Raw genomic sequence first — 25,000 nt, 5'->3', positions numbered from 1 at the left:
GATGTGGGCCGGATCTGGGCCGACACTATTTGCTGTCTGGGATGCATGGAACAAAAGTTGGAACATAAAAGTCAACATTTTTTAGATATTTTTTCCACTTCGCAACAGTTTATATCTCAGTTTATAAACAGGGGCGTGTCTGGTGATGCCAGAGTTAAAAAACATGCGACACAGACAGTCTTGTTAATGTCTGCTCATTGAGTTTGACTCAGAGCTTAACTCCGCACCCCATGCTGACGCCATTAAAGCACTTCAGTTCATTTCTATTTGTCCTGCTTCAGAGATCAAAGCTTTCCCCTGTTCTTCCATTATCATCCCTCGCTCCTGTCGTTCACCCTCCCTCACAGAAAGGTCAAAAGGTCAAACGGTGCCAAACCCGACAATATTCAACAATATTTCCATTTCTCTGCACGTGACTATATATGAATCGTATCAGATTCAGCTAAACTACTGGGTTTAGTGTTATGCTTCTTACTCAGTATTTTTTTCTTGTTTCCAGTCCAAATATCTAAATATTCTTAAATCAAGATGCATTTACTAGATCAGTAAAATGACATAAGATATTTTTTCTTGTTTTGTTGAGAATAAAATCTAAATGAAGTGAGTTTCTGCTTAAAACAGGCAAAATGATCTGCCAATGAGGTGAGAAAAATAATCTTATTTCTGATTGAAATCTTGTTTCTTGTTTCCGTCCCAAACAGAAATAAGATTATTTTCCTCACCCCATTGGCAGATCATTTGGCCTGTTTTAAGCAGAAACTCACTTCATTTAGATTTTATTCTCAACAAAACAAGAAAAAATATCTTATGTCGTTTTACTGATCTAGTAAATGCATCTTGATTTACGAATTGTTAGATATTTAGACTGGAAACAAGACAAAATGACTGAGTTAGAAGAGCATTTGTTGCAGTGTGCAAATAGAACAGAATGAGATATATATTCTAAAGCACATGTCCATCTGTCCGCAGGCCTCAGGACCCAAAGGATCCCTGAAAGATCAGGCCAAGGGCTCGCTTCAGAAGAGCCACCGCCTGTGGAACGAGGCCAAAGAGCTGCAGAACGACGTCAAAGGTGAACGTCTCCAGCTGGTTAATAATAATAATAATAATAATAATAATAATAATACTGTCCTGCAGATTTGCACAAACCTTCCCAAGGCGGTGGACGAAGAGCAGCATTTTTGACATGTCATGTTTGTTTGTTTTTTCAGAAAATGGAGACAATCTGGGTGCTCTTCAGCTCCGACTGAAAGGAGCCAACAAAAAGAGCAAAGACTTACAGAAAGGCCTGAACGACACAATGGAGAAACTCAACGCCGTCCCTGATGGTGTGTGTGTGTGTGTCTGTGTGTGTGTGTTTATATTACATTGTTTATATTACATTGTGGGGACCAAATGTCCCCATAAGGATAGTAAAACCTGAGATTTCCTGCATTGTGGAAACCAGCCAGCGGTCCCTACTTTTCAAAAGGCTTATAAATCACACAGGAGGAGTTTTTATGAGAAAGTAAAAATGCAGAATGTTTCCTGTGATGGGTAGGTTTAGGGGCAGTGTGTGTGTGTGTGTGTGTGTGTGTGTGTGTGTGTGTGTGTGTGTGTGTGTGTGTGTGTGTGTGTGTGTGTGTGTGTGTGTGTGTGTGTGTGTGTGTGTGTGTGTGTGTGTGTGTGTGTGTGTGTGTGTGTGTGTGTGTGGAGTCCAGGAAGTCCTGTGGCGATGTGGAATGGTGGTGGGCACAGGCCAAGGATGTGGCTGGGAGTGCCTAGCCAAACCATGCACACAGGCGGCAGTGGAGTGATGGTCGTTAGGACTGCGGGATGGAGCAGCGGGTCTTTTCGGCAGCTTCCACTGCGACTGAGCAGCCCCACACTGCTCACCCCTGAGATGGGGAAGGACCTGGAAAAGGTGGTCCAAAAACTGTCTGCTCCCCACACTCCGGACGGTAAACCGCAACCGTCGGAGCATCCCCCCTCGCGGTCGAAAAACAAACGTAAAAAATAAACTAAGCATTGCTTCATGGAACGTTCGTACACTGTTGGACCTGGCTGAAACTCCTGGTAGGCCCCACCGCAGGACAGCACTGGTGGCCCTGGAGCTTGAGAGATATAACATCGACATAGCAGCTCTCAGCGAGACCAGACTGCATGGGGAGGACTCCCTGACAGAGGTTGCTGCTGGGTACACCTTCTTCTGGAAGGGGGTCCCTGAAGGCACTCGTCGCAACCATGGAGTTGGTTTTGCCGTGAAGACAAAACTGCTGCAGCACATTTCGGAATCCCCTATCGGCATCAATGAAAGACTGATGACTTGGCGCATTCCCCTGGCAAAGAAACGCTTTGCAACTCTCATCAGCGCATACGCTCCAACCCTTGATGCTGAGCACAACATCAAAGAGGATTTCTACAGAGCACTCGATGCCATCCTACAGCAAACCCCGGCTACGGACAGGCTCATACTCATGGGAGACTTCAATGCTAGAGTGGGCACGGAGCACCTGGTATGGAGTAAAGTCATCGGCCAGCATGGTGTGGGGAATATGAACCACAATGGCCTCAGACTCCTCGCCCTCTGTTCAGAGCACCAGCTGGTCATTACTAACACCATTTTCCAGATGAAGAACCGGTTCAAGACCACCTGGCAGCACCCACGCTCAAAACATTGGCATCTCCTTGACTACGTGATTGTCCGTCAAAAAGACCGAAAAGATGTCCTCACCACCCGTGTTATGAGAGGAGCTGAGTGCTGGACTGACCACCTCATGGTCAGATCCAAATTATCCATGAGCATTCAACCTCGTAGCCCAAAGACAGCCTCACACAAGAAACTCAACTGTGCAGCGCTGAACAGCCACACCACCAAAGACAACCTTCGCTGGCTCCTTGCTGTAAACCTCAACAAGATCCCGGAAGAATCAGCTGACTGGCCAGCATTGCGCCAGGCTATTCATAAAGCAGCCTCAGAGGCGCTTGGCCAATCAAGGAAACTCCATCAGGACTGGTTCGACTGTAACTCAACTGAGATACAGTCACTCCTAAAAACCAAGCACGAGGCCCACAAAGCTCTCCTGTCCTGCCCTGGATCTCCTGCCCTTATAACCTCCTTCACTGCTGCTAGAGCAGAAACCCAGCGAGCCCTTCGGGCTATGGAGAACACCTGGTGGGTGCAAAAGGCACAGGAAATACAGAACCTGGCTGACTGTAACAACACTCAAGGCTTTTACGATGCCTTTGAAAGCATTGTATGGCCCCAGGAAACGAGTGACTGTTCCAGTCCGATCAGCTGACGGGACCACGCTTCTCAAGGACCGGCATGAGATTCTTGCCCGTTGGGCAAATCATTTTGAGAGTCTCTTCAACCACACCAACCCTTCTGACCCACATATCCTGGACAATTTGCCAGACCTGTCACCAACCATACACCTGGATACCCCACCACTCTACTCAGAGCTCCGGCAAGCCATTGCAGGACTGAAGAACAACAAATGCGCTGGACCCGACGGAATTCCTGCAGAAGTTTTCAAACAAGGAGGATACATCCTCACGCGCCGTCTGCACCTCCTGATCCAAAATATCTGGGAACATGGGACCCTCCCACAGGACTGGAAAGATGCTAACATCGTGGTTATTTACAAGCAAAAGGGAGACAGAGCAGTCTGCAGCAACAGCCGTGGGATATCTCTCCTCTCCATCGCAGGGAAAGTCCTGGCCAAGATCATGCTCAGCAGATTGGTTGAGCACATCTCGGAAGCTGTGCTTCCGGAAACGCAGTGTGGCTTCAGGAAGTCCAGGTCCACAATTGACATGATTTTTGTCTTGAGGCAGCTGTTGGAGAAGAGCCGAGAACAGCACAAAGACCTTTACGTAGCCTTCATTGACCTCAGTAAAGCTTTTGACACCATCAATCGTGAGCTGCTCTGGAAACTCCTCTCTAAAATTGGGGTACCACCCAAGTTTCTCAGCATCCTACAGCAGCTGCACAACGGGATGCAAGCCAGAGTGATCATGGGAGAACTCCAGTCAGAATCTTTTGAGGTAAACGTTGGGGTGAAACAAGGGTGCGTCTTAGCTCCGATGCTCTTTAACATCCTCCTGTCTGCCATCACCTGCCTCTTCCATCGTGTCATGAGGCATGAAGACGGTGTCCATGTGGAATACCGACTCGACGGAAGCCTCTTCAACATCCGTCGACTCCAGGCCCGCACAAAGACAAAGTCCCGGCAAATTTGTGAGCTTCAGTATGCTGATGACTGTGCCGTCGTAGCCCACAGCCCGGACTCTATGCAGTACGCCCTCAACACTATAGCCAGTCTGTACCAATCTTTTGGCCTACAGGTTAACATTCAAAAAACTGAGGTCATGTCTCATCTCACCACCCCAGTCCCCATACCCCCCAGCTTTCATATAAACGGTGTTCCACTTAAAACAGTGGACCACTTCATCTATCTCGGCTCCACTTTGTCCTCAAGCTGCTCCCTTGACAAAGAATTACACACCCGGATAAATAAAGCTTCATCATCTTTTGGACGCCTACGCAGCAGGGTTTTTGAAAACCATAACCTGAAGGTCAGTACCAAGGTGGCTGTGTATAATGCGGTATGTCTCTCCACTCTGCTTTATGGGGCAGAGTCATGGACCCCTTACCGCCAGCACATCACCAACCTAGAGGCCTTCCATATCCGCTGCCTACAGAAGATCCTCAACTTGTCCTGGGAAGACAGAATCCCCCACACAGTCATCCTCAGCAATACTGGCTCAATCTGCATGGAAGCAGCTGTGGCCAACAAACACCTGCGTTGGATAGGGCACACTATACGCATGCCTGAACACCGCCTGCCTCGCCAAGTCCTCTACAGTCAACTACTGGGCTCAAAGCGCTCCGCTGGAGGACAAAAGCGGCGCTTCAAGGACTACACCAGGGACCTTCTGAAGCGAACAAACATTCCCCTCACGCAGCTCGAATCTCTGGCACTAGACAGATCAGCCTGGCAGGTCACCTGTGCCACTGCAGTCTTTCAAATACACCAAAAAAACCAAGACAGACGATCCGAGAGACGCATCAAGAGACACCAGCGGGCGGCTGGTACCCCCCTGGTGTCTGGTTTCCCTTGCTCCATCTGCGGAAGAGTGTGTGGCTCAAGGATTGGACTCAACGCCCACGAGAAGTGGCACCAGCGGCAATGTCGCTGAAACCCTCCCCCCCACCCTACCCCCTTCCCTCCATCCCTGGAGCAAGTGTCATCATCGAATATACGATGGACAGCTAAGAGTGTGTGTGTGTGTGTGTGTGTGTGTGTGTGTGTGTGTGTGTGTGTGTGTGTGTGTGTGTGTGTGTGTGTGTGTGTGTGTGTGTGTGTGTGTGTGTGTGTGTGTGTGTGTGTGTGTGTGTGTGTGTGTGTGTGTGTAATGGGTAGGTTTAGGGGCAGGGGCAGTGTAGGGGGATAGAAAATACGGTTTGTATGGTATAAAAATTATTACGTCTATGGAGAGTCAGAAAGATAGTGAACCAGACGTGTGTGTGTGAGGTTACAGGAAACCAAGACGGTTCTCAAACTGTGATATTTGTCTTGACATGATAAGTGTGTGTGTGTGTGTGTGTGTGTGTGTGTGTGTGTGTGTGTGTGTGTGTGTGTGTGTGTGTGTGTGTGTGTGTGTGTGTGTGTGTGTGTGTGTGTGTGTGTGTGTGTGTGTGTGTGTGTGTCAGGGTCATCCTCACCAGCTTGACTGCTGGAAATATTGAATCTGACACAGTAAAGCTTCAGAGAATTTGATGTGTTCAGTTCCTATGGTTACAGAGAGGTGTGTGTTTGTGTGTGTCACACTTTTGATACAGGGGCTGTCAGGACAAGGTTATCACTGACAAAAATATGTAACTTTTATGTAAAATATCTGTAATATATGATATAATATAGAATTGGTGTGATTTCACCCATGCTTCAGACCCGGGTCCCCAGAGCATCAGTGTGTGACACAGCGTCTCGTTCCCTTCAGACACTATGGGGATGCATCCACAAAAAGTCGTCAGGCACAAGCTTGATTAATCACAATAATTAATTACATTATTATTATTAATAATACTAACTGATCAATATTACAAAATATTTATTGTAGGCTGATTTAAATAAAAATCTGTATTTTTACTGTATCACAGTATCAGACAATGATCAAAAATCATTGAGAAGAATAGAAATGTAATTAAAAAACCTCAAAAATAAAATGTCTGGATGCCTGACCTTGAGCTAAAACAAAAAAACATCATGCTACCAATCAAACAGGTTTAGATTTAACAAATAGTATCAGGGGCCTTCCGTGTCAAATCAAACACATTTCGGAAACCTCCCCAGCTCAAACGTTTGATTTTGTTCATATTTGTTAATTGTTCTTCAGACATTCTTCATTAAACACAATAACTATCAGCCTTTTTTTTTTAAGTTGCCTACATTTGGTTCTTGACAATTGAAAATGGGTAAAATCCAACAAATTACTCACGGAGCCGCGTTAGAATATTCATATCTCTGGGATTAAACCATCAAGGGCCTTTAAATTGGGGATACTAAAAGAAAAGTTAGTTAAGAACCAGAATCTAAAAGGATATTAAGATATCTTTAATACTTCTTGAGTTACAGACATGCAAACATGGGGGGAAAAACACAAAAGTGCTTTTTTTCTGATTTTTGAGCGTTCATCTTTGGCATATAATGAAACACAGATTGATAAAGTCAACAGATTTCACGAATAGATCTTCTAATCTCTGTGTGGACATTAATAATGATGCTGCCATCTTTATAAAGTCACTTTAACACGCCTGTAATTTGGCTCCGGTGACGAAACAGTGGATTACTCAATACATTTACATACATTTAGCTTTTGGCTTTCATCACTATTTGTCACTGTTTGTCTTTCTACAGAAAAATAAAATACTTACAAAATCTAAAATTTGAGCTGGGGGACTCAGAATTAATTTGTTTTCTTAGATTATGGAGTAAAATGAGTACACTGCAAAACAAGCTCTTCTTACTTACACTAATAAAAACAACTTGTTGGATTTACTTGATAAAATCTTTGTAACAATTTGCACTCAATTTTTCTTAGTAAATTTTACTGCTGTAATATCAAGTACACATTACTTGCCAGTATCAAGTAAAATGTACTTAACTATAAATGTAATATTTGCTAAGACATTTAGTAAATGCTACTTAATTATATGTAACTTAGCAGGTTGAATTTATTAAAAGTAATCAAGTAAATTAAAATTTAAACGGCGACATGCTTCATGCCACAATGCATTTGGGAATTTTGCATGATGCTCCCAGAATGCATTGTGGCATGAAGCATGTCACCATTGTTGAGATTCTTAGGCTGAATCTTGATATCTGTGTGTGAGAAAAGCTTGCAGGTGTTCAAAGTGCTTAGTGTACAGTCTGTTATAAAATGTATTCAACTTTTCTGGTTAAAACTGTGCTGGATCTTTTCTAGAATAAAACAAGGTTAATAGTATATTGCTCATATTCACGTTAAAGATTGGTGAATTAAGCCACTACACAATGATCAAATTCTGATCATCAAGCGGCCAAAAGCATCTGATCATGTTTTCTCTGCTTTTCTTGCCATAGCAAACTCAGTCACAGCAGTGAGAGAAACACTAACATTAAAAAGTCGCCAAACTGCCCAACTAAAGAAAACACTCATCGCCATAATGGTGACATAAAACAACTCTATTAATTCTCAATAAGAACTTATGGAGCGTTGGCTACCGTTATTGTGATTAAAACTCACGTTCAATGAAAAGTTAAAACTTATTGAGAATAAGTCAGCCACATAAAAGCAACATCCCAAAATGACCATCTCTGCCACCACTGAACAAGTGGGATCTTTGCAAAACATCTCTGCGCATTTTCAAATGCACTTTGCTTTTCAGATTAAAGTTTACTTAATATTTTAGGTGAATGTGCTGTGACTATAAAACATTAAATATTATTTGTAAATATATGATAAAATTTACTCTTTTTTTCTCAGTTAAGTTATTACATGAATAGACTGTACATTATACTTAAGATATATAGTTCCAACTTAAACTTGATTTTACAATGTAATAATTACATGAATTAATGTAATAGATTTTACCATACCACAAAGTCATTTTTTTCATTGTAGGATTTTTGTCTTATTTCTACACTGTAAAAAAATATTTAGAAAAAAAGTTACCTGGTTGCCTTAAAATTTTGAGTTCATTGAAATTAAAATTTTGAGTTAATACAATGAACATGTTTTGAGCTTCGACAACCTTTCTTAAAATATTATTAAAAGATTTTGTAAGCATATTGGGTAATTGTGTGTTTTATTTGTGATGACGCAGCCAAATTGTGCTATTTTCATGATTAATCACATTGTTTATGTGGTTCAGATACAATAATATTTTGAGTTTCTATTTATTAAACAAATTTCCTTCATTGTATCAACTCAAATTTTTAATTTCAATAAACTCAACATTTTAAGGCAACCAGGTTACTTACTTTTTTAAGTTGAACCAACAAAAAACAACCAAAGTTTTTTACAGTGTAGTCAAAATATCTTAAAATTCTTACACTAAGAAAATTTACTAGACAAGTAAAAATTATTGTCTTGTTTTGAGAAAAATAACTCAAAATGAAGAGAGTTTTTGCTTAAAATAAGATAAATAATCTGCCAATGGGGTGAGAAAAATAATCTTGTTTTCTGTTTGAATTAAGATTATTTTTCTCACCCCATTGGCAGATTATTTATCTTATTTTAAGCAAAAACTCTCTTCATTTTGAGTTATTTTTTCCCAAAACAAGACAATTACTTTTGCTTGTCTAGTAAATACTTCTTGTTTTAAGAGTTTTTAGATGTTTGGACTAGAAATAAGACAAAAATACTGAGTAAGAAGCACATTTTTTGCAGTGCATTCAGTGAGATTCCCCCTCATGTGGGTGTATTTTATTCAGCGTTGTGAAATGATTGTTGTTTCGTGGATGATTGTAGGTCTGGCAGAAAAGATCCAGGCCACTAAGATGAAGGCGGCAGAAGCCAACAACACAGCCATAGACGTCCTCAACCGCCTGAAGGACATGAACCTGAACCTGATGGGCTTGAAGAGGAACTACAGCAAACTGGAGGACGACGTCAACAAAGCCAACAACCTCATCAAAGACCCGGAGAAAAACAGTACGACACCCACCCACCTCCAGCAATAATCTTGCTTGATAGAGCTGCATGGATCAGGAAGATTTGATTTCTTAATTGAAATGTTTGTGTTACAAGATCACTTAAATGATATTTCGTATTTTTCCCCCTCCCGTTTGATTTTGAACATCAACAGCAATAAGTATGTATACACAGTTTTGTTCTTTCATCTGTGCGAATGGTGTTGCGAGCTGTCTCCGCTCCCCGAGGCTTCAGCATGGCGCTTTCATCCAGAGCGCTGCATGTACAGAGAGAGTGTTTTCCCAATCGTTTCTCCCTTCTTTGTTTCAACCCAACAGGATTAAACGCCGCCTTTGAAAGCTTCACTAAGCTTGTTATCCTAATGAGCGCTTTAGCTAATTACAGATGAAAACTGTCGTTTTTTTTCTCTCATCTTCTCTTTTAAAATAACAGCTCATGTCTTTCGCTTCCTAACGAGAGATATACGTCCCTTTTTTCCCCTCCATCTCCCATTTTCTCTTTTCTTTCATGGTCTATTGTGTTAGAGCCGTTTGTTCTCCTGTACTTATGGCTACGCTGTCGAGCATGTTTCTAATGCCATGTTTATTTTATCCCATCGTGCTTCCGTCGTTTGTGACGGACGGTCCTCTGCGTGTGTGTTTGTAGTTCATGCGGCAGGTGCGAAAGTCAAGGATCTGGAGAACGAGGCTGATAGGTTGCTGGAAAAACTAAAGCCCATTCAGGAACTCCAGGACAACCTGAAGAAAAACATCTCTCAGATTAAAGAGCTCATCAATCAGGCTCGCAAACAGGCCAACTCTGTGAGTACTGCCCATAATCCTCCAGAAAACACCTGGAGATCGTACATGTCAAACACTCTGCTATGAACGCACACATACTCAATACAGGTTGAACCATTTAAAGGCCTCACTTCATATTAGATGGCCTTAACTACTATGTTCTTACGTTAAAAAATAAGTACAATGCACTTATTGTGTTCATATTGCATTGCAAAACACTTTTGCTGATATTGAGGTGGGTTAGGTGTAAGGGAAGTGTCAAAAGTGTAATTATAAATATACCTACAGAAATTAATGACAGACGTAATTACATGCAGGTATTTTTAAAAATGTAAGTACAATGGTAAAACATGTATGAACACAATAAGTGCATTGTATCTAATGATTAATTAAAATGTTAGTACATAGCAGTTAAAGGCCCACTGAAATCTAAATTGAATTTGTTTAGCTTTTAGTATGACTGTGATAGTGTTAAAGTTATGAATAAGCTGGTGTGTGTTCCAAAACTATGACAACATTTGCATTTAGGAGATATAAGCATTCAAAACTCACAGTCTCTCACTTCCGCTAAAACGAATCTCAGATTTTGATGACATCATCACAGACTTCACTTTCTCATCAAATCTTCTGTCCAATCAAAATGCTCTTTAGAATCTTAAGCCCCGCCCCCTACGCTGCCGAAGCTGCGGCTGAAATCGGTCATTTGTTCACACATTTATTAATTTCTTCATGGTGAAAGGCACATAGCGCACTATATATGTGATAGGAAACGATTGAGTGTAAAAATATGCTTTCAGTTGAGGCGAATGAAGTCTGTTTTTTACATTAGTTTCACTAATATAGCGCGAACACACACACAAACCAATGGCTCTGGTCTAAATTTAGACTACAGACGCACCGCAGATAATAAGCGCAAGTTGGCGAAGACAACAAACTTATCGGACCCATTTGAATTGTGCACAGAATCAATGCAGCATTTCAAGGCGATATGGAGGAGATTATGATGATAAACGGTGAGAGGAAACTGGCTTTACCGAACAGAAAGGCTCTAGTCAAACTGTGTATTAACGAAACACTATTGGCTGTTTCAAAAAAGGGGAGGAGCTGCTAGCCGCTGGAGCCGTTTCAGGGGAAATCACGTCAACACATTGAATAATGCGGCCCGTTTAAAGGCACTTCAGTGGACCTTCAAGTCCACCTAATATAAAGTGGGTCCCATTTAAATGTTGATCATCTGTCCGTAAAGGGGTTTTCCTGTGTCGGATAGTGTGTTTGTGAATTTGGGGGCGGAGTTATCAAGATAGGGGCGTGATCCTTTTGGGTAGGGGTGTGTTTGCTTTGGTGTGTTTTTTATATCAACAGCATTTTTCAGAAATCGCTTACTGCACCTTTAAAGGGTTAGTTCACCCATTAATGAAAATTATCCCATAGTTTACTCCCCCTCAAGTCATCCTAGGTGTATATGGCATTTTTTCAGAGATCAGAGTTATATTAAATTATATTAAAAATGTCCTGGCTAATTTTATTTTGTTAGTTGAATTTTCATTTTTGGGTGAACTGTCCCTTTAAGGCTAGACACTTCAGGTAAATAAATAGAAAATCAACATTGAGATTTTGAGCTCATTCGTGGAAAGAAATCGTCCAAAATACACATTTAAGTTTTTATTTTATTGCACTTAATCAATTTGAGTCTGTAGATTTCAATTTCAATACATTAACTGAAAATAAACTGCTGTAAGATTTAATTTGAAACACTTCAAAAACTGCAAGTAACTCGATTTAAACGTAACATTTTGAAGTAGAAAGACTGAAATTGGTAATTTTGTGTAACTCTTTATTTGACGGTGTCCTTGTTACATATGTTACATGTACTGCAGTAATAACAGTAAATTATGCATAATTACTTGCAACTAGCTAACCCTAACCCTAATTATATAGTAAATACATGTGGATAATGAACATTTCCTCGTACCCTCTGTGCTCTTCAAAAATTACTGAATTTCTTTTTTTCGATGAAATGGATGTACTATATTTTTGTTCGATAATGTCTTTTATTTAATTTTTTTTTTTTTTTTGGAGGATGTTACGGTACTAAATTATATTTATTAATGTGCTGACCTCTCTGCGGCTTGACCTCTCATGACCTTTGAACCCTAGATTAAGGTGTCGGTGTCGTCCGGCGGAGACTGTATCCGCACGTATCGGCCAGAGATAAAGAAGGGCCGCTATAACACCATTATCCTCCACGTGAAGACCGCCGCCGCGGATAACCTGCTCTTCTACCTGGGGTCGGCCAAATATGTGAGTGTAAAGCTGAGGTTCAGACTCCTGACACACATCTAACACACATCTGCGGCCCACAAAGGAGAGAACTAGAGCTTATTACATTCTCACACACACACACACGTTTGTTTTTGTGAAATTGAAAATGTGTTTTTATACTGTACAAACCGTATTTTCTATCCCCTTACACTGCTCCTAAACCTACCCATCACACACACACACACACACACACACACACACACACACACACACTGCCCCTAAACCTACCCATCACACACACACACACACACACACACACACACACACACACACACACACTGCCCCTAAACCTACCCATCACACACACACACACACACACACACACACACACACACACACACACACACTGCCCCTAAACCCACCCATTTCACACACACACACACACACACACACTGCCCCTACCCCTAAACCCACCCACCCATCACACACACACACACACACACACACACACACACTGCCCCGACTGCTAAACCTACCCAACACACACACACACACACACACACACACACACACACACACACACACACACACACACACACTGCCCCTAAACCTACCCATCACACACACACACACACACACACACACACACACACACACACACACACACACACACACACACACACACACACACACTGCCCCTAAACCTACCCATCACACACACACACACACACACACACACACACACACACACTGCCCCTAAACCCACCCATTTCACACACACACACACACACACACACACACACACACACACACACACACACACACACACTCACACACACACACACACACACATGTTTGTTTTTGTGAATTGTGGGGACATTCCATAGGCGTAATGTGTTTTATACTGTACAAACCGTATTGTCTATCCCCTTACACTGCCCCTAAACCTACCCATCACACACACACACACACACTGCCCCTAAACCTACCCATCACACACACACACACACACTGCCCCTAAACCTACCCATCACAGGAAACATTCTGCATTTTTACTTTTTCAAAAAAACTCCTCCTGTGTGATTTATAAGCCTTTTGAAAAGTGGGGACATGGGGTAATGTCCTGATATGTCACCATTTTCTGTAATACCTGTGTCATACACATGTTATTATACACATTTTTGTCCTGATATGTCACAAAAACATGCCCACACACACACACACACACATTCACACACACACTGCCCCTACCGCTAAACCTACCCATCACACACACACACACACACTGCCCCTAAACCTACCCATCACAGGAAACATTCTGCATGTTTACTTTCTCATAAAAACTCCTCCTGTGTGATTTATAAGCCTTTTGTAAAGTGGGGCCATGGGTAATGTCCTCATATTTCACCCTCTCCTGTAATACCTGTGTCATACCCATGGCATTATACACATTTGTGTCCTCATATTTCACAGAAACAAGCACACACACACACACACACATAATGTTTGCTGAGTGCTGAATTCCCTGTGTGGTGTGTAGGTGGATTTCTTGGCGATCGAGATGAGGAAGGGTAAGGTGAACTTCCTGTGGGATGTGGGGTCAGGGGTCGGCCGTGTTGAGTATCCTGATCTCGTCATCAACGATGGAAACTGGCATCGGATCGAAGCCTCACGGTAATGTGTGTTATTTTCAGACATTAGTTCTGTAGACCATTATCAACTGTGCCTTCACACTGCAAAAAATGCTCTTCTTCCTCAGTATTTTTGTCTTGTTTCTAGTCCAAACATCTAAAAATTCTTAAAACAAGAAGTATTTACTAGACAAGCAAAAGTAATCGTCTTGTTTTGGGGAAAATAACTCAAAATGAAGAGAGTTTTTGCTTAAAATAAGATAAATAATCTGCCAATGGGGTGAGAAAAATAATCTTAATTCAAACAGAAAACAAGATTATTTTTCTCACCCCATTGGCAGATTATTTATCTTATTTTAAGCAAAAACTCTCTTCATTTTGAGTTATTTTTCCCAAAACAAGACAATAATTTTTACTTGTCTAGTAAATGTTTCTTAATGTAAGAATTTTTAGATATTTTGACTAGAAACAAGACAAAAATACTAAGTAAGAAAAGCATTTTTTGCAGTGCCTTAGAACGACTGTAGTGTGTGTCCCTGGACCACAAAACCAGTCATAAGGGTTTTTTTTTTTTTAATTGAGATGAATACTTCATCTGAAAGCTGACTAAATAATCTTTTCATTGATGTTTGTTTGTGATATGACAATATTTGTCCGAGATGCAACTAAAAATCTGGAATCTGAGGGCGCAAATCTAAATAATGAGAAAATTTCCTTTAAAGTTGTCCAAATGAAGTCCTTAGCAATGCATATTACTACTAAAAATACATTTATGACATATTTACGGTAGGACATTTACTAAATATCTTCATGGAACATGATCTTAATATCCTGAGGATTTTTGGCATTAAAGAAAAATTTATAATTTTGACCCATACAATTTATTGTTGGCAATCACTACAGATATACACTGGGAAAAAGCTCTTCTAACTCAGTCATTTTGTCTTGTTTCCAGTCTAAACATCTAAATATTCTTAAATCAAGATGCATTTACTAGACAAGCAAAATGACAAGATATTTTTGCTTGTTTTCTTAAAAATAAAAACGAGTTTTTGCTTAAAACAGGCAAAATGATCTGCCAATGGGGTGAGAAAAATAATCTTATTTCTGATTGAAATCTTGTTTCTTGTTTCCGTCCCAAACAGAAATAAGATTATTTTTCTCACCCCATTGGCAGATCATTTTGCCTGTTTTAAGCAAAAACTCACTTCATTTAGATATTTTTCTCCAGAAAACAAGAAAAAAAATATCTCATATCATTTTACTGATCTAGTAAATGCATCTTGATTTAAGAATATTTAGATATTTGGACTGGAAACAAGAAAAAGGTTATAAATAAGAAGAGCATTTTGATCAGTGCAGCACTGGTGTTGAGGTCACATGTAGTTATTTTGGGGTAACCATTGCTTAGATCGGTTCTCCATTAATCACGAGTGTAAGAGAGAGCAGCTGTTGTGTGTTGTGTTGGTCTTATTCTCATGCTGGTGTTGTCCAGGATTGGGCTGAATGGCAGTATCTCCGTCCACGCGCTGGAAGGGCCCAAAACTGGCATCTTACCAACCCGCAGAAGTGCCAGATCGCCCGAGAGCTACACGGTGCTGGATGTGGACCAGAACGCGTACCTGTTTGTCGGTGGCATGCTGGGCTCGGTGAAGGTGAGCAAGATCGGTGCATCTTCTTTAGCATTTTGAATTCAGAATCGGGTTATCCTGGGAAAAAAACATGCATAAACAACCTTGAACCAAGATAAATATACTTAAAGGCACAATATGTAAGATTTTATCGACAAGAGCGGTGTTATATGTTGACTTGTGTACATTATCCCAAATGTTCCCAAGAATGTTTAAATCCAGAGAAATCAGTGATTTTAACCAGGACACGGCCCGTGTGTGTGTGTGTGTGTGTGTGTGTGTGTGTCGCCTATCAGTGACATCCTCCCTCCGGTGTTATTGTGTGGTAACCATGGCAACACTATCGCCGCTTTAATATCTGATGTGTGTTATTAGACACTGTTTGGATTATTGATGGACAGAAACTGATGATTGTTCTTCAGCTCAACACAGTCCGTCTTATTGTTTAAATCTGGTGTTGTTGATTTACCGCACAGAGTGCCGTGTTTAACCGCCTAATATGATCTCGCTCACTGCAGTGTGAACAAGCGGCTCATAGTAGCATTATAACATCACTTTAACACACTCAGATGTGTGTGAGATGATAAAACAGTGCTGTGTTACACACACACACACACACACACGAGCAGAAGAAACGGAAGCACTTGTGGCAGAATAAAAGCTCCGCCCACTCAAGAGTCAAGACACGCCTCTGTGTTGAATAAGAGATGAAAAATTACATACTGTGCCTTTAAAGTGTAAGTTTGGAGATTTGCAGCCCGTGTTGTACTGTTCTGGTGTAGGTGGTGTATGTGCATGAGCAGTGTTTCCTCTTTCTGAGTGTTACCTGGACCGAGTAATTCATGTTTATTTGTCAGTAAAAGTCTTTTTACAGCTCCAGGACTTTCATGAAAACTACAGATTCCACATTTTAGTATTCCCGGCCTCGGACAGTCAGATCGGCAGAGGGTTATTAACAGAGCAGTTATTGTACACGTATGTTTATCCCTGAGAATTTTATTGTACTTTGTCTACTTTTTAAACATCGTTATGGTAAAAATGGAGCACTATGGCAACAGCTCTCTTACCTGAATGTGGAACGGATGCAACGGCTGTTTTTTTCCCCTCGGAAACACTGTGTTCGTGGGCATCCAGATTGAAATGTTGACTGAGGGTTTTCATGTTTTCCATCTCTTCATTCTATCTCAGTGTTCACTCTTTGAATTCCTCACCCGAGAACAATGCAAATTCAACAGTATTATGTCTAAAAGTTTGCTAAGCCGTATTTCCTACTCAAGCAAGGTGGTGTTTGACTCTGGTCAAGCGTATCCAGTGCAGACTGGTGGGCGTGGCCTTGGACAGCAACATGCCCAAGTGCATTATGGGTGTTGAAGTTTTCCTACTTGTTTGGCCTTTTGTCTTTTTTTTTCTCAGATTTCTCTAGTCAAGTAGTGCAGATTCCACAATGGTCTTCACTGTTCTTCAATGTTTTCAAATTCAAAATGCGTCAATGAGACTTATTTTGAAATAATGCATCTTGACTTTCACACCCAAAGTACGGCACATAAAGCCGCCACTCAGTGCTAAATTAAGGTTTTTTTGCTGCTTTTTGTGATTAAACAGTCAAATACACACAAAATAATGTCAAAATACCTGTCATGGTGAGTATTCACGTAATCACAGTCAGTTCTGTTGTAAGTGACTGTAAACGGTTGAGAAAGTAAACGCGTGTGTAACAGTGTAATGGATCCGTGCGTCAGCTCTTAAAGTGACAGTAGCCTAATAAACCGGCTGCCAAATTATGAGATATTAAAAATATCTAAATGGCCTTTTCCCACATGGTCTCGATGTCAAAATTGTGGCCAGTGAAAAAGCTGAATGGCTAGTAAACCAATCAAAGTGGCTGGTGAAAAAAAGTTATTCATGCCCTGCATATATCCATAACAGAATCAAAACAGGGTACCGACATATGGGGTCACCAATACTGATGAAAGGATAAAAACGCTCAAAATCTGAGCTATGTTTAACATAGTATGTGTGTGTGTGTGTGTAGAAGGCAGACGCTGTGAAAACCACCACGTTCTCAGGCTGTATGGGAGAGACGTCTTTGGATGGGAAACCCATCGGCCTGTGGAATTACAAAGAGAGAGACGGGGATTGTGCTGGTTGTGTCATCAGGTGAGAGCACACACACACACACCTGTGGTCTCAGTGTGAGGAGCTCAGTGTAATGAGTGTGTGTGTGTGTGTGTGTAGTCCTCAGCCGGCGGACTCTGAAGGCACAGTTCAGTTTGACGGAGAGGGCTATGCAGCCGTCAGCCGCCCCACCAGATGGAACCCGAATGTCTCCACCGTGATGTTCAAGTTCCGCACGTTCTCCACAGACGCAGCCATGATGTACTTTGCCACCAAGGACATGGTAACAGATGCACACACACTCTCAAACAACGTCATTCAAACACACACTGCAGCTGAATCCAGTTGTAAATTCATCTGCCTAATCCAGTTCTGAACACAGTCTGTACAGAGTCTACAGCTAAATTAACTCACGAAAAATGCTTTTACCAAAATTCAATGTGTAGTGGTTAATGTCGTAATACACTCTAAATTCTGGGTTTAAAACAACTTAGAATGGACAAACCCAGCGATTGGGTTGTTTTGTCCTAACGGTTGGGTTAAATGTTTGCCCAACCTTGCCCAACTATTGTTTAAAAATAACCTTATAGCTATCTTAAAATTAAACAAAAATATGAGAATTAACATTTACTTATATGTTTAATAAATTAATGTGTATTTATAAGTTTAATGAATAATAATTAAACAATGAACTTTTTCTTATTATCTTCTTATTTTTCTTTGTTTCTTATTATAAGTTTCTTATTTATAAATGTTCACCTGTTTATGATTATTGTTGCCTCTAGTAATTATGTTTCTTTCTTTTTAATTTCAACCTATATTTTGGGTTCATTTTAGGCCAGCCATATAGTAATTTTTAAACAATTCGCCGGGTTAAAACATCCCATTCGCAGGGTTAAAACAGTCCATTCACTGGGTTAAAACAACCCATTCACTGGGTTAAAACAGCCCATTCGCAGGGTTAAAACAATCCATTCACTGGGTTAAAACAGCCCATTCGCCGGGTTAAAACAGCCTATTCGCCGGGTTAAAACAGTCCATTCACTGGGTTAAAACAGACCATTCACTGGGTTAAAACAACCCATTCACTGGGTTAAAACAGCCCATTCGCCGGGTTAAAACAGCCCATTCGCCGGGTAAAACAGTCCATTCACTGGGTTAAAACAACCCATTCACTGGGTTAAAACAACCCATTCGCCGGGTTAAAACAACCCATTCACTGGGTTAAAACAGCCCATTCTCTGGTTTAAAACAGCCCCTTCACTGGGTTAAAACAGCCCATTCACTGGGTTAAAACAGCCCATTCGCCGGGTTAAAACAACCCATTCACTGGGTTAAAACAGCCCATTCTCTGGGTTAAAAAAGCCCATTCACTGGGTTAAAACAACCCATTCACTGGGTTAAAACAGCCCATTCGCCGGGTTAAAACAGCCCATTCGCCGGGTTAAAACAGTCCATTCACTGGGTTAAAACAGACCATTCACTGGGTTAAAACAACCCATTCACTGGGTTAAAACAGCCCATTCGCCGGGTTAAAACAGCCCATTCGCCGGGTAAAACAGTCCATTCACTGGGTTAAAACAGCCCATTCGCCGGGTTTAAGCAACCCATTCACTGGGTTAAAACAGCCCATTCTCTGGGTTAAAACAGCCCCTTCACTGGGTTAAAACAGCCCATTCACTGGGTTAAAACAGCCCATTAACCTGGTTAAAACAGCCCATTCACTGGGTTAAAAAAGCCCATTCACTGGGTTAAAACAGCCCATTCGCAGGGTTAAAACAATCCATTCACTGGGTTAAAACAACCCATTCACTGGGTTAAAACAACCCATTCGCCGGGTTAAAACAGCCTATACGCCGGGTTAAAACAGTCCATTCACTGGGTTAAAACAACCCATTCACTGAGTTAAAAGAGCTCATTCGCCGGGTTAAATCAGACCATTCACTGGGTTAAAACAGCCCATTCACTGGGTTAAAACAGCCCATTAACCTGGTTAAAACAGCCCATTCACTGGGTTAAAAAAGCCCATTCACTGGGTTAAAACAACCCATTCACTGGGTTAAAACAGCCCATTCGCCGGGTTAAAACAGCCCATTCGCCGGGTTAAAACAGTCCATTCACTGGGTTAAAACAGACCATTCACTGGGTTAAAACAACCCATTCACTGGGTTAAAACAGCCCATTCGCCGGGTTAAAACAGCCCATTCGCCGGGTAAAACAGTCCATTCACTGGGTTAAAACAGCCCATTCGCCGGGTTTAAGCAACCCATTCACTGGGTTAAAACAGCCCATTCTCTGGGTTAAAACAGCCCCTTCACTGGGTTAAAACAGCCCATTCACTGGGTTAAAACAGCCCATTAACCTGGTTAAAACAGCCCATTCACTGGGTTAAAAAAGCCCATTCACTGGGTTAAAACAGCCCATTCGCAGGGTTAAAACAATCCATTCACTGGGTTAAAACAACCCATTCACTGGGTTAAAACAACCCATTCGCCGGGATAAAACAGCCTATACGCCGGGTTAAAACAGTCCATTCACTGGGTTAAAACAACCCATTCACTGGGTTAAAAGAGCTCATTCGCCGGGTTAAATCAGACCATTCACTGGGTTAAAACAGCCCATTCACTGGGTTAAAACAGCCCATTAACCTGGTTAAAACAGCCCATTCACTGGGTTAAAACAGCCCATTCGCCGGGTTAAAACAGACCATTCACTGGGTTAAAACAGCCCATTCTCTGGGTTAAAACAGCCCCTTCACTGGGTTAAAACAGCCCATTCTCTGGGTTAAAACAGCCCCTTCACTGGGTTAAAACAGCCCATTCACTGGGTTAAAACAGCCCATTAACCTGGTTAAAACAGCCCATTCACTGGGTTAAAACAGCCCATTCACTGGGTTAAAAAAAACTTCACTGGGTTAAAACAGCCCATTTACTGCGTTAAATCAGCCCATTCATCGGGTTAAAACAGCCCATTCACTGGGTTAAAACAACCCAATCGCGGGACTTGATGTGAAGAGTAAAAGTGTTGAACTTAAGTGTTATTTATGTGTTACATCAGAGGCGTGTCTCTCTTTTGTGTGTGCTATGCAAGAAAATAAATCCAAATGCTGAAAACAAGTCAAAAATATCACGCCCGCTTTAAGAACTTCATAAACCTGACCCCCCTACCCCCCCCCTCTCTCTCTCTCTCTCTCCCTCCCTCCCTCTCTCTCTCTCTCTCTCTCCCTCTCTCTCTCTGAGCAGAAAGACTTCATGAGTGCAGAACTGAGCGATGGGAAGGTGAAAGTGAGTTGTGATCTGGGCTCAGGCACCGGCTCCACCATCAGTAGCAAACGCTATAATGATGGAAAATGGAAGTCCTTCACCATGTCCCGCATGAAGAAAGAAGGTGCAGAAATCCCACCAGAAGGGCTCACCGTCAGACATGTCTATAAAGAGCCTATAAAGAGTGTGAAAATGAGCATGCATCACTTACTCCGTTCCAAACCCGTATGTGTTTCTTTCCTCTGTTAAACTCAAAGGCAGACGTCCATGCCGGTCTTTTGCAGACTGATATAACAGTAGTGCTTACGACATGCGCATCGTATCTCAAATCTTCTAAAGTCGAATGATGATTTATTATTCACTGACCTCTTCACACTCTTACAGTAGATGTACACACTTCACAAACTCGCTTCAGCAGACTGAATTGGTGCAAATTTAGTGTTATTTTACTTTTTTTTATATATATACTATTATAGTATATTGAAATAGCATTTATTATATTTTCAGTTTTCAAATGAATTTTAGTTTTGTGCTTTTGTCATCTTAATTAGTATTTTTTTAAATGTCTTTATTTAGCTGTAGCCTGTTATCTGTTAGTAGAGGGACACTTGACACATCACATTATTTTCATAAAAGCTCAAGCACTCACTCAATTCATCCTGTGAAAACGATTTTGAAACTGCACATTGCACATTGAAAAATCATAATTTTTCGTGATATTGACTTTAACAATTTGGTTAGATGTATGGCTTTGGTTTTCCAGCAATTTTTGAGCCTAAAATATTTTGTAAAATATACAGTACACCTTAGGTGTTTATTCCAAGGCATCTATGATCTACGCCCTATAATGCTCTCTTCACAATATCTAATATAAGTATTAGCTCAAAGTATAAATAATAGGGATGTAACGTTATATCGTTAAACGATATATCGCAAAATGAAAATGTGACGATATGTATCGTTGTTGGAAACAATATGATTCCCGATTTCTTGTTGTTTTATCCAAGGCTCAACTTGTTGTAGTCGGCCTATTCATAAGGTATAATTCACCCAAACACAAATGAACAAATGTAGGAAACCACAAATGTAAACTCTGTCACATGTAGCTACTCACCATCATGTCGTTTTTCGTTTAACTTCCAAACACAAATTAAGATATTCTTTATGAAACCTGGGGGATTTCTATTCTTCCATTTTTAAAGTCCATTCCTCTCAAACTTAAAAGATGGAAAAATGTCATAAAGGCATAGGCATCGTAAAAATAACTAATCGAGTGGCTAATCCAAATCTTCTGAAGTTTTCATGTCTTCTGAAGAGACACAATGGCTTTATGTGATGAATATATTTATCACGACGCACATACTGTAGTAAACACGGACGTTCAGATGACTGCGTGATGAAAACAACATGAGAGGGAGTAAATGCAGAATTAATATTGTGTAATGAGTTAAACAATGACAGTTTGAGAGCGGCCATTTTCACACACTTTCTTGCGATTAGAGCTGTGACGGATTGCATTGATCATCTGAAGTGCGCGCTCTGCCGGAACGGCGCTCCTCAAAGTCAAAGCGCGGACACCATTTAAAGCAGCCCTCCTTTGTGAAAGGGCAAACATCATTTAAATTACCAGATCACGTTTAGTCTTAGTACTATGATTATTCAAAGCATTTCAGATGGTTCCTTCTTACATAGGCTACTGCATTAATGCATTAATAGCAGGAGAGGCAGGGCATTGGGGTAGATGCTGCCTGCATTGAAAGTGTGAATAATGTGTGAGGGGAAACTTTTTTTTTCAATGGCATTACTACATTAATTATCTTATTACATAGAATCATAGAACAACTATGCATAATGTTGACCATAATGTAGCATAATGCAATGGGGGAATATTTGTGGGTCCTGATAATAATACACAAATAATAATAATAATAATAATAATATAATTATATATATATATATATATAGAGAGAGAGAGAGAGAGAGAGAGAGAGAGAGAGAGAGAGAGAGAGAGAGAGAGAGAGAGAGAGAGATATCGAATCGTGACACGAGTGTATCACCCCTAATAAATAAGTATAAATTTCAGCTCAAAATACTCTACGGATAATTTATTATAGGATGTTTTAAATTGAAATCCTCTATTTGGGTGGCAGCAAAAATACAATGTTTTTTATGTGTGTCCCTTTAAATGCAAATGAGCTGCTTTCAGAACAGGGCGGAGCCTTTACAGCTCGTGCTAGTTTGGATAAACAACAACAACAATAGAGTGGAGAACCTCACAACACGAGAAGAATTCACAAATATGGATTAATACCAACAAATGGCCTTTGTGAATGAGCTGGTTAGGATGCAGTGGCGGCTACTGGTCTGTCAGAGAGGGGAAGCTCATTTTCGGCCAATTGTCTTATTTATTTACAAAGTAAATTCTGCCCTACATTCCTTTTCAAGAAAATGGTCTTTTACCCTGTGAATGAATGAACGATCTAAAAAAATATTAAACTCTGTAAAACTGAAACAAGGAATGTGGTGTATAATTGTGTGAAATGTATGATGAAAATGAAGCAATTTCGCCAAGCAAATATCAAAGAAATAGGTTGCAGCAGTTTTTATTTCGACTGAACTTGAGAAATTCGCGATGGGACTGAGCGCGATTAGCTTCAGTGATTCCTTATAGTACAGAATCGCTGTCAGTCAAAAGGAGATGCAGACCCTCCAATCATCACGCAGAAGCTCGGAGTCCGGGCCAGCCCACTCCCCATTCACTCCCAGAGACGCTGAGCGTCCGTGGGCGGGACATAATCGCAGCGTTTATCCAATGACCGTCTAGTTTCGAAGCGCTGAAAAAAAACGTTCAAAGCAGCCCCATTGAAGTCAATGGACGCTGGGCTTCAATAGGGAAATGCACTGTGACGCTGCGGGAATGTATGAGAAGGAAATTGAGTCAGCCGACCTGCTATATGTAACTGATTCTGAACGAACTCGGCTTTGAGATGAACGTTTTCTAACGCATTTTTAGTCAATACAATGTTAATATAATAGTACATATTTGAACATTAATTTTGTGACATTATAAGGGAAGCCGAGCTTCCCTTGCAGTCTTAAAGAAATCGCCACTGTTAGGACGCTACACTTACCTAGGACGCTAAAGTTACCATTGTGTCTGTATTCACCGAGATCAGAGCTATGTCATTAGCCACTGGATCCTCAGTTCTGGGAGTTTATTATTACAGTCAAAAAACAGAAAAGTTATAATGTATAAATAGATGAGACTTTATATGACAAGCTGCTTTAGCGAGGATATAAACAGACTGTGTACAAGAAATAACAGCGTTTAACGGCATGGCAACAACACTTTACCTCAACAACTCAGCCCAACTTTATTGTCTGTTGCCGGGGGCGGGGTTATGCAAATATTAGGGTTAGTGATGTCACTAACTGGTTGTAGTCCTGACCAGCCGTTTGTTGTAGTTCTTAAAGAGAGATTTCTGTAGAAGAAAATAATCAATATGCAATTGACTTCCAATAAGCTGATGTATTTCCTCTTTTTCGCATAGCAACCATCACCATAGTGAACATTGACACTAATGAGGAAGAGCGGTTGCGGATGACGTCTCCAGGGGGCGCTACAGGGCTCAACCTGAGGGAGGACGAGAGGATGTATTTTGGAGGTTTACCTAAGGCTGGCAGATACAGGTGCGGAGATGTGCATTCACAGACAGACTGCGGATGAATTGCTCCTGCATTTAACCCTTAAATGCATACCTCGGGTCGTTCACTACTCTCCTCCTCCTTTTCATTCATTTTTTTAAGTTAGACATGAACCTTCTTAGTATTCCTCAATCAATCCATTTTAAACAATATAACAAGAACAAAATTATAGAATTATAATTGAATGCCTGTTTTTCCACTAGTTTTTTAGGGTCGCTAACGACCCGAGGTGTGTACGTGAACGTATATATTTTTTGCACAATGATAAATGAATCAATAATGACAAAATAGGGCGCAATTCACCTTTATTTACCCCAATGTCTGATACACAGTGATGAAGTGACGTTTCACTTTAGTTACCTCAGACAGAAAATGATACTATCATAATCTGCAACTTGAAATGGCTCAGTGATTTACTGCTGAGAGCAAGAACT

At 41.0% G+C, this 25,000-nt stretch overlaps 1 protein-coding gene across 3 annotated transcripts in view; it reads left to right on the top strand.

Moving 5' to 3' along the window:
• lama2 (laminin, alpha 2) overlaps positions 1-25,000 on the top strand; it is a 259,242-nt gene that overhangs the window by 205,221 nt on the left and 29,021 nt on the right. For all 3 annotated transcript variants that reach the window (XM_067416687.1, XM_067416686.1, XM_067416685.1), the window contains 11 exons: positions 970-1,072; positions 1,212-1,328; positions 8,998-9,180; positions 9,826-9,980; positions 12,117-12,260; positions 13,762-13,895; positions 15,348-15,507; positions 17,516-17,640; positions 17,719-17,881; positions 20,841-20,985; positions 24,413-24,551. In XM_067416687.1, coding sequence (XP_067272788.1) covers positions 970-1,072; positions 1,212-1,328; positions 8,998-9,180; positions 9,826-9,980; positions 12,117-12,260; positions 13,762-13,895; positions 15,348-15,507; positions 17,516-17,640; positions 17,719-17,881; positions 20,841-20,985; positions 24,413-24,551 — 1,568 coding nt within the window. The remainder of the gene's footprint in view (positions 1-969; positions 1,073-1,211; positions 1,329-8,997; positions 9,181-9,825; positions 9,981-12,116; positions 12,261-13,761; positions 13,896-15,347; positions 15,508-17,515; positions 17,641-17,718; positions 17,882-20,840; positions 20,986-24,412; positions 24,552-25,000) is intronic.

The sequence above is a fragment of the Pseudorasbora parva genome, chromosome 15 (assembly GCF_024679245.1).
Source record: "Pseudorasbora parva isolate DD20220531a chromosome 15, ASM2467924v1, whole genome shotgun sequence".
NCBI classification, from domain to species: Eukaryota; Metazoa; Chordata; class Actinopteri; order Cypriniformes; family Gobionidae; genus Pseudorasbora; species Pseudorasbora parva.
This window is presented reverse-complemented; position numbering and strand designations above follow the sequence as displayed.